Raw genomic sequence first — 9,766 nt, forward strand, 5'->3', positions numbered from 1 at the left:
ATATATATATATGTCTATTTTGGAGTTTTAGCCCCTACTGGAGAAAACCCCACCAGCCGCCACTGTTTACATTACAGTGACATTTGAAATGCATAGTAAATTATCTATGATTGTTTGCAAATTCATACAGTGGCAGAAGCTAACTGTAACATTTCTGGTGCATCTTGGAGCATTTTCAACAAGAAAATCATAAAATTTCTGCAGATGTAAACATGATGATAAAATGTGATAGCATGAACCACTTTGAAGTTTCATTTAAATTGTTCCTCAAACCTAGTTTATTGAAAAAAACTATCGACAACATGTAAGATATTGTTTGCTTATCTTCTTTCCATGAACCACACTTCAAAAGATCTGAACTACTATTGAATGCTACAAAGATAATCTGATATCACTCCCTAAATTTACAGCTCTGTTAATATGTCTGCTGCCAGCCAGAATGTGTGATAATATATATAATATTTCCTTTCCCTTCAGGGTTTCCTGTTTATCCATGCGTTGCCCTTATGGCCTCCTCCCGCTCAAAGTGTGCTGGCCAGAGCGCTTCACTCGCCTTGCAGATGGGTGCACTAATCCGTTAACTTTAGTTTCGTGAGCCATGAAGGCTGGGCTCGTGTCTTGCTTTGGACAGCCAGGCTTGCTATGGCTGTGGCAAGCTTGTGTTTAGGATTCTGCACATCTTCGTCAAGAGGAGATAAAGAAGAAAGTAGTAAGCTATAGGGCTGACCAATTAATAAAGGCCAGTGACTCAGGCCAGCCAACAAGGGGAGTTTAATCCGTATGCAGATAAAATGGAGTCAGACCACAAACAGAGAAATAAAGTAATAATGGAAGGTTTTTGTGTGATTAGGTGTGTGGCCTTCTTCAGATAAAACATGGGCATAAATGTCAGTCACATGAGAGTGCAATGAGTTTACATCCATAAGTCTGTTGAGAAGATAAGACTTTCATCACATTCTTTGTGTCTAGTAAAATATACAGGTCTGTGTAGGGTGTGTTAAAAAAAGGAAAGCACCGTAAAACCATACATATGTTTGACTCCAGCTTTGTATATACTACAGCATTTGACAAACGCTTGTTATGCTTTGCGTGACGCCTGCTGTAGCTGCCACTTGGCACGATTAATATTAGCTTTTATGCTAATGCAGCATTTGGCTATGTAAGAACAAGGCAGTATTTCCATAGAAAGCCATTCATCCCAGCCTGTTTATGGCCTTATGGGCCACGACAGAATTATTGCTGCACAGTACACAAGCTGTTGTCACTGTGCCAAAAGCCACTAATACACATACAGACAGCATACACACTGAAGGATGATGTGAAGAAAGCCTGAGGCAAAAGCCACAAATGGTGTAGGGGATTGTATGCAGATGAAATAATCATTTTCCAAATGTTGCTTTATATGTGTGCATGTGCTCGAAACAACGTTAACTGTAAGCAAGTTGTACATTTTTTTATTTAAGGTTAATAAAACATTTGGTGAACGTGGTACAAATTTGAAAGGAAATATTGAGACAAGTGATGGTGAAGTGAAACCACGACTGTGTGGAGCACAGCGAGTCTTACCTCTGAATTGTTGACACGTCCCTCCTGGAAAGAGCAGTCGTTGGCATTTTGAGTGCACATGTGGCGGTACTTGCACCAGTGACATGGGAAGGTGCCGTTTACACAGGAAAGGCAGCTGAAGTAGAGATAGAAGAGACAATGCAACAAGTTAGCGACATTTGCTTTGTGACATGTCATTTCTCATCTACAGAGCTGTGCCAAAATGTAAAACCACCACTAACGTCTTCGTGTACTGTAAGTAAGGAGCCTGATCAGTAGTTCTCCAGACTTTGATTGTATTAATGTTTTTAATTGGACTATGGGTGATTTTTTTCCCCACTCATTTTCTGTCCACTCCTTGTAGCTGACCATAACAACATACTGTACAGTGTGTAATTGAAAAATAAGGATGTTGAGAAACACAAAAAACAAAAGTATTAGTAGATAAAAAAAATAAAAAAATACATTATCGCAGATGAATGGGAGAGCAGGGAATGAAACCCTGCCAACACCTGACATAAAACCTGAGATGCATCATCCTCCAGTTCATCTACTGTATAACAAGTTTTTAGCCAATACCTCTTATGTATCAGTCATTTGTTGGTGTTTAAATACCCTCTTATGTGCCAAACTGTGCTATCTTATTTTTTAATCAATTTAACTAAATAAATAGGAACAAATTGTGTTTTCTGTGGCAAACTAACATGCAACAACATACCTAAAGATCCTATTTAAAATAGATTATCTCCTAAACTGTCTGTTATGTGTCAACACAATACAACGTTTCCCCTTTGTGTTTAGGAGCCTTTTTATGCCTGAATGATTTATAAGTCATGAATGGTCAAGTACTGAACTGAGAATGAGTAAAAAGCAGTTTAAGTCGAAAACTTGGCTCCTTGGACTCTTTTAATGAAATTAAATCTTTGTACCGCTTTAAGGTGGAAAAAGGTAATAAAAAGGAAATAGGAAATAAAGCAGAAATGATTCTAAGTGTCAATACATAATGAGACAGTTAGTACAAAACATGTATACATCCAATTGCACATTTTGTAAATAAACCCTTTTTAATACTTTCCTAAATGCCTTCTTACAGTCTGCTTGTATGAACTTTTCTCCCCAACACCTTTCATTTCCCCCATTTTCTATCCTATAAACTGTCTTAACCTCCTCCTTTCACCTACATCCCTCATTCACCATCACTCTCAATTTACCTAAACTCTCCATTGCTTGCTCCGTCTGTACGCTCAATGATCTCCCCAAGCACTAGCCAACTCTCTGCCTATCTCTTTCTTTACATCAATCAATACATTCTCTCCATTCACTGTTGTAAACCTTTCTTTACATCTCTTCATCTCTCCCTCTTTTTATTTCCATCCCTTTCATTTGTGTGTCCCTGTTCTTTGTCTAAAGCTCTCTTTCATCCACGAGCCTAAGAGCCCTCCACCATTTTAAAATCACCTGCTTTTGGCAAAGGCGAGGTGCCGATAGACTGGCTGGAAGAGAAAGGCAAGAGAAAGAAAAGAGGGAGGGAGAGATCAAAGCAGGTGGATTTTCCTGACAGGGTGTAGATGCCAGGTATTGTGAGAAAGGGGAGAGGAGAAGAGAGGTGGGTGTCTCTTGGGAGGGGGGTGAAACATTAGGCTGAATGTCTGGAGGTGATTATGAATCTATATGTGTGTATTTATATTTAAAGAAACTCAAGGAGAGCCAGACAGATTTAAGTGTGCCGTTTATCAACAAGGCTTCTTGATGTTGGCTCTCTTGGAGCTCTAGAGAAATAGTTCCTCATTTAGGACAGAGGGACTCTCTAATTTAACCATTACGAATAAACAAATACAACGGTTCATTTTATTTCAGTGCTTATTGAATTTCAGTTTACGCAGTTCATTTTCATAATTTTATCTAGGTGCCTTATTTAGCTGGGGATATACACGAGCACAATGAAATACCACTTTTATCAAGTCAATATAAGAAAGTCAAAAGGTTGATTTGTGTTGATATTTAAATATGTTTTTCATTTAACCTTTATTTATACAGGTTGGTCTCAATGAGCTACAAGGATTCGTTTTCAAGAGAGATTCATGTGGAAATTAGAGCACAATTATCCGAGCAGAAATGAGCTCACTACTGACAAGCTCATGTGCGTTTTAACCTTGTGTAAAATTGCCAGCTTCCCTTCCCCTTATCCACACGGAAAAACGAGGGCTTTAACTCTTGAGCTCTGAGATGGAGCCTGTATATGAATCCATCAAACCTTGACGTGGATTCATTTGGATCAATTAGGGTGGCTCGTTTGTTAGGTGCACACTTTAAGCGATCATTTCCAGCTCAGGCCCCCTCCTTTTGAGCAAGATCAGAGGCTGGAGCTTAATTCAATCCCACTGCCGCTTTAATTGACCAATTTAGCATTGTGCTGACAGAAGCTGTCCATTTAGAATAAAAGATGTGCAGCTAAGGAAATAACAGGCCTCTTAATACCGCACAAGAGCAAAGCGGGGATTTGTCAATGTTGCCAACAAATGGCAAGAAAGTGATTAGGCTACGCTAGGTTAGCATACAGTGTTCAGACTCAAAGAGCAGAACTGGGATTTTAGTCCAATGTTCTGCCCCAAAGGAACTGAGACCAAGAAAAAGAGATGTCAATACAGAACAGAAGAGCAGCTGACATTAGCGATGCAAAACAAATGAGAAGAGCCCAAGTTAGCCTCATTATGATGCTCGTTTGCAGTTGGTCGCACAGAAACAGTCGCGTTTTTGAATGTCAAAGACCTTTGCATTTTGTTCAGGGTCCACCAGTGGATTAGCGTTCATCGAAATACACTCCAGCACCAACTTAACACAGCAGGCAACTCTGATCACACAGCGAACAGCACAATGTGTCGTTAGCAGCTCACATCAGTCATTAGATTTTTCGCCAAGCTTGAATAATAACTATTCTTATCTGACTTGCATCTTTTGTTCACGTCAAATCAAGCTTGTTAGTGTACCGGTACTTTGAAATAATGAGCAAAATACCAGCGGGTAACCTTTGCCCATTTTTTTTTTATTTTACTTTTATAACTGTAGACTTTGAAATAAAAGAAGGTTCTATTATGCATGCCACCTTAGGCTAGTGGCACCAACCCCCTACTGCTTACTCTTCGATCCCTTCAAGTAACCAAAGCCCCCTGTCACGAGTTACCACTGGATCTATTATACTCTGGGTGCACCCTTGTCAGAAAAAGCCCACCCAGTGCCATTTCAGAATGTTTGATTCTCTTTATCAAGGGCAGCCTCTATTATTTAGACCCCCCAGCATCGCCTTATTGCTCCTTTCTATCCTGCAGCCACTCAGTGCCTTTGAGCAGATAGACACACGCTCCCTGTATGCCCACACTTATAATGTTAATTTAATCCATTTTTATTCAGATGCTAATCAACACACGCTACCTTTGGAGCAGCAGTGTTTCTCCAAGACCAAACACAATGGAGTCTGATTTCCACCTCCCTTCTCTGCTTGGTCAGTTTGGAGTGCTGAATACAATCTGTTCTCCTTGTGAGGCGTGTTTGACTTTTTTTGCACTTGGCAAAATGAGTTAATTATTGGCAACTTTTCATTTGAAACAAGAGAAGATGAATAACTGAACATGTCTAAGGAACTGTCTATCATGCCATTATTATTCATGCACATAGTTCTGTTAATACATGTCTGAGTTTAGATTCTAAAAGAAAAGCTTTTAATCTACACAAACCAATAATTGTATAATTCGTCCAATGACTTTTTAGCTTTTATTTTGCTCACAAATTTTCAAAACAATCTCTGAAATATACCGTAGCTCTGCTTCATTCCGTACACACTTTCACTAATAACTGCTTCATAACGACAAATCATACCAAAAAAGGGACCCAATCATAATTAATGCCAAAATGACCTTAGCACACAAAAAAAGGTCCTTCATTTGACCTGCATGCACTAAAATCCCAACTCATTTCCAGAAGCTCCATCTTTATTGAACAAGAGGAATTAAAAAAAACTAAAACATGGAAATATTTAATTAAAGAGCAATCATGGCTGTGGGTGATTTTCATTTCAGTCTCAGCACCCCTTAAACTGAAACACTGGGATTTCTAATTAGATTAATATAATTATGCAAATGTATGGCATTTCTTAAAGGCAAGGGCCACAACGTAATCAGTAAAGTAAATAAGAAGGAGGGGCATGTGTTTTGGAGGATCGGGACTAGGTGCCAGAATGTAGGAAAAACTCAATGTTGACAAAAAAAAATCCTTGTAGAAAACTCTAGTCTAAATTCTTTGTCTTCTTTCTAAACTCTGTCAGAAAGTGAACTAGCTTTCTCAAAAATAAACAAATATATAAATAAATACATACATAAAAGAGCTTTTCACAGGGCTGTGCAGATATTATGTCAATGACATTACCAGTCTGATCTCATCAGACACCCAACACTGAGGCTTTACGGTGCATGGACGGTGCACACGCTGGACTGAGTGCCATCTTCAAATAAGGATCTTATCTCAGTATCTTGCTTTGCCATCAGAGTCAGTGGAGACAATGTAACATGTCCTGTCTGTAACTTCATTAAACTTGCCCATTACATCACTTTGAGGATGTATTAGATCAGCAGAAGGAGTGGATCTAATAAATGTTAATCGGGGTAATATATTCAATTGGTTGACTATTGTCATGTTACTGTATATACATTCTAAACACTACATTTTAATGGAATATCCTGAACTACACTGTTCACAGAAAATATGCAAGACATTTATTTTGTATTTGGACAGTAAGCATTTGTAGGTTTTACAATGGACTTGAGACGTACTCTAGAGGTTGAGCAAACGTCACAAGGTCCTCAAGGGAAATAATTTAATAGTGATTTGACATTGTAAACCAGCACACACTTAACCAGCTGAGCTAATCATCTTTGTTGTGGCAAGGGATTTGTGTAGAAGAGCAGGGAAGTGGGGTGATTGGGTTAAAGGTCACAGTAACAGATTAGGTGTCTAAGACATTCAGGGCTTCAGTGAGCACTAAGTGACACGGTGGGCAAAGGCGCGGCTGTGCATTTATGCATGTGTGTGTGTAACTGAGTGTGTTTGCGAACAATCCTCAAAGGAGGCTCATCCTGCATCCAGAGGGAGGCCAGAATGAAGCCCTGGTGTACCCCAGGGGCCTCCGAGCCATCTGCTGCCTCAAGGCTAATACCCCAACAGACGTCTCTACCTCCTATGGATCAGTCAAGGACTGATGGGTGGAGGGGTTTTTTGTAGGGTGTGGTCATGGAATTGGAGATTTTTTTTTTTTTTTCCCGTAGTAGGGTGTACCAATTCCTTACAGGAAATAAACCAAGGATCTAGTTTTATAGTTGTAGACATTGGGCAATGACCCCTTTCCTGTTGCAAGATACATGATACAAGATACAGGGATGTGTGTTGAGCCCCCTCCTGTTTACTCTGCTCACATATGATTGTGCAGCTACCCATCCAGGCTGTCACATTGTAAAGTTTGCAGATGATACAGCGGTGGTGGGATGCATCACAAACAATGATGAGTCCAGCTACAGGCAGGAGGTGGAACACCTGGAGAGCTGGTGCAGAGAGAATAACCTTCACATCAATGTGAAGAAGACAAAGGAGATGATTGTGGACTTCAGAAGGAACAAAAACACCTACACCCCCCTGAACATAAGAGGATCTGCGGTGGAAGTGGTCTCCAGCTACAAGTACTTGGGTGTACACATGAATGACAACCTCAGCTGGAGCAACAACACCACCAGCCTGATCAAGAAAGCTCATCAGAGACTCTACTTCCTCAGACGGCTGAGGCGAGCTGGTCTGGGAAGCTCAGTCCTCACCTCCTTCTACAGGTGTGCAGTGGAGAGCATCCTGTGCTCGAGCATCAATGTGTGGCATGGAGGCTGCACAGCTGCAGAAAGAAAAGCTTTGCAGAGAGTGGTGAAGGCTGCACAGAAATCTGTTGGAGTCAGTCTCCCCACCATCACAGACATCTACACCTCCAGATGCAGGAAGAGGGCCACCTGCATCATGAAGGACCCCACCCACCCAGCACACACACTTTTTGCCCCACTCCCCTCAGGAAGGAGGTTGAGGAGCATTAAGTGTAGAACCACTAGACTGAGGAACAGCTTCTACCCTGAGGCTGTTAGACTCATGAATCTCTAACTAGAATAATCACTGTGAAAAACCATATCATGTTGCTGCTGATCTGTTTCATGTTGCTGCTGATCTGTTTCAATGTTGATGTGTTCATGCGTGCACATCTGCTCACAGACTCATGTTCATGTTTGTGGTGATGTTCAATGTTTTATGTTATGAGTGCTTAGTGTATATTTAGTTGATGTTTTTCTTAGTTCATATCTTAGATGTTATTACTGTTTTTCTTATACATTTTATTGTTGGATGTAACTGGGACCCTGTGTACATAATTTCGCTCCACCACATGTACCACATGAGGTGCGAATGACAATAAAGAAACTCTGACTCTGACTCTGACTCTGACATCATGGTGTAGCAACACCATTCCTGCTATTTAAATTCCTTTTCATAATCATAATCAGAATGAGAATAAACTTTATTATCGATGCACCGAAATACAGTGAGATTATGTTCGTACAGTTGTCCGAAAGATGGGCAGAGTGCACGTTGCTGCTGCTTCTAAGAGCGCGGCCCCTTATTCTTTTAGATAGAAAAGGAGAAAAGGCCACGAGGAAAGAATAGTAGTATTCCAAAAAAGATCTCTTCACACCTTGTCCTTATCAGGATACGATTTAAGACATCAAAAACCTCTACCAGTAAGCACATTTATAGACACATTACATATGCATTTGACAACAAGACGGTGAGATTTGTCCATGAAGCACTTCCAGATAGTGCCATAGTCTTGATGAGATGTTGGTGTCAGCTGGTGCAGCTCTGATAAGCCTTCACAGAAGTTCTCGGAACGGGGGAAGGAGTGCAATAGGACAGCCTTCTTAGTTTACACATATCCCAGGAGAAATTTGATAAGTCAGCCTGCTTCAAGACCAAATGGGAGAGTCAAATTCAGATAAGCCACAGTTGCTGATTTTTCAGGCAGACTGTTATTTCTCGCCAGCCTTGAGTTCTGCTGGTCATTTTGATGATCCAAAATGGCCAGATTTGTGGTCATTCCACTGGTTCGTGCTTATTAGCTCCCTCCAAGGTCTTCCCCAACATGCTGGCGAGTCCCAGAAGCCACAAGCGACCTGCAATTCTCACAAATCGCTTCCACCTTACAGTTGAGCTCGTAAATCAGCTGATTTTGAGTGCTCGAAGCACGAACCAAAACTTCACACATGGCCATCAGCTTTGCCATGGCCAAAACTGCTGCCACTGTCTTCTAACATAGGTATCAGCCGGTGCCAAAAAGCAGAAACCCTGCTATTATGATTCCATTTATATAAATAAACATCTTCGGTATCCCCCTGAGACAATATGGAAAGGCACATCAATTTCCAAATTCCCCACGGATCCATGACGTAACCTGCCACGTGCGTCTCAGTGGAGCATGAGAGTTCTCCAGGACCTTGCGGCTTGTTGAAAAAATTTTATGGATTGCGTTGAAAGTTCAGCTGACCAGAAACATGACATTAGTTTACGATTTGGACGATGTGGCAATAGAAGCTCCGATGCACAAGACAGAGAGCAAACAAGCAGGAGGAGGACAGGAGAGGGAAGAAAAGCATCCATCTTGCTCAAGAGTGAGTGAGGAAAAGAAAAGATTTTTTGAGATTCCATAGATAGTGTGTCATTTTCTCTGATCAAACGTAGTGCAGAGTTGCTCTCCCCAACTTTTGCTCTAAGCTGTCAGCTGTGTATGATGACCAGAAGAGGGGAATCATGATAAAAGTTTCATTTTCCTAAATAAAGACACTGTTGTTGGTGTTTAGACTTTTTCCATAGCAAAAGACACATTCATGGCTTGTCTACCAAAACCAATACATTTTCGGGGTTTGCTCATACATACGAGCAAAACCCATTTTGATTTTTTAAAGGTAACCATAGTTGGAAAACAAACATTTGCATCGACCTACAAGAATCAGCACAAGTGTTGGTCTAATGAACTCCTTACAGCGAGGACTTTGTACTCAGCCAATAACCTAACATCAGTCCGTATGGTTCCATTTACAAAAAATATACTTTATAATGTACTGCACTAAATGCATGTTTACTTCAAAACTAA

The 9,766-nt window shown here is 40.6% G+C and overlaps 1 protein-coding gene across 2 annotated transcripts in view; it reads right to left on the minus strand.

Moving 5' to 3' along the window:
• Positions 1 to 9,766, minus strand: part of LOC119411689 (plexin-A1) — a 198,504-nt gene that overhangs the window by 87,068 nt on the left and 101,670 nt on the right. For both annotated transcript variants that reach the window (XM_037678600.1, XM_037678599.1), the window contains exon 8: positions 1,567 to 1,681. In XM_037678600.1, coding sequence (XP_037534528.1) covers positions 1,567 to 1,681 — 115 coding nt within the window. The remainder of the gene's footprint in view (positions 1 to 1,566; positions 1,682 to 9,766) is intronic.

The sequence above is a fragment of the Nematolebias whitei genome, chromosome 7, assembly GCF_014905685.2.
Source record: "Nematolebias whitei isolate Nwh7 chromosome 7, NemWhi1, whole genome shotgun sequence".
NCBI classification, from domain to species: Eukaryota; Metazoa; Chordata; class Actinopteri; order Cyprinodontiformes; family Rivulidae; genus Nematolebias; species Nematolebias whitei.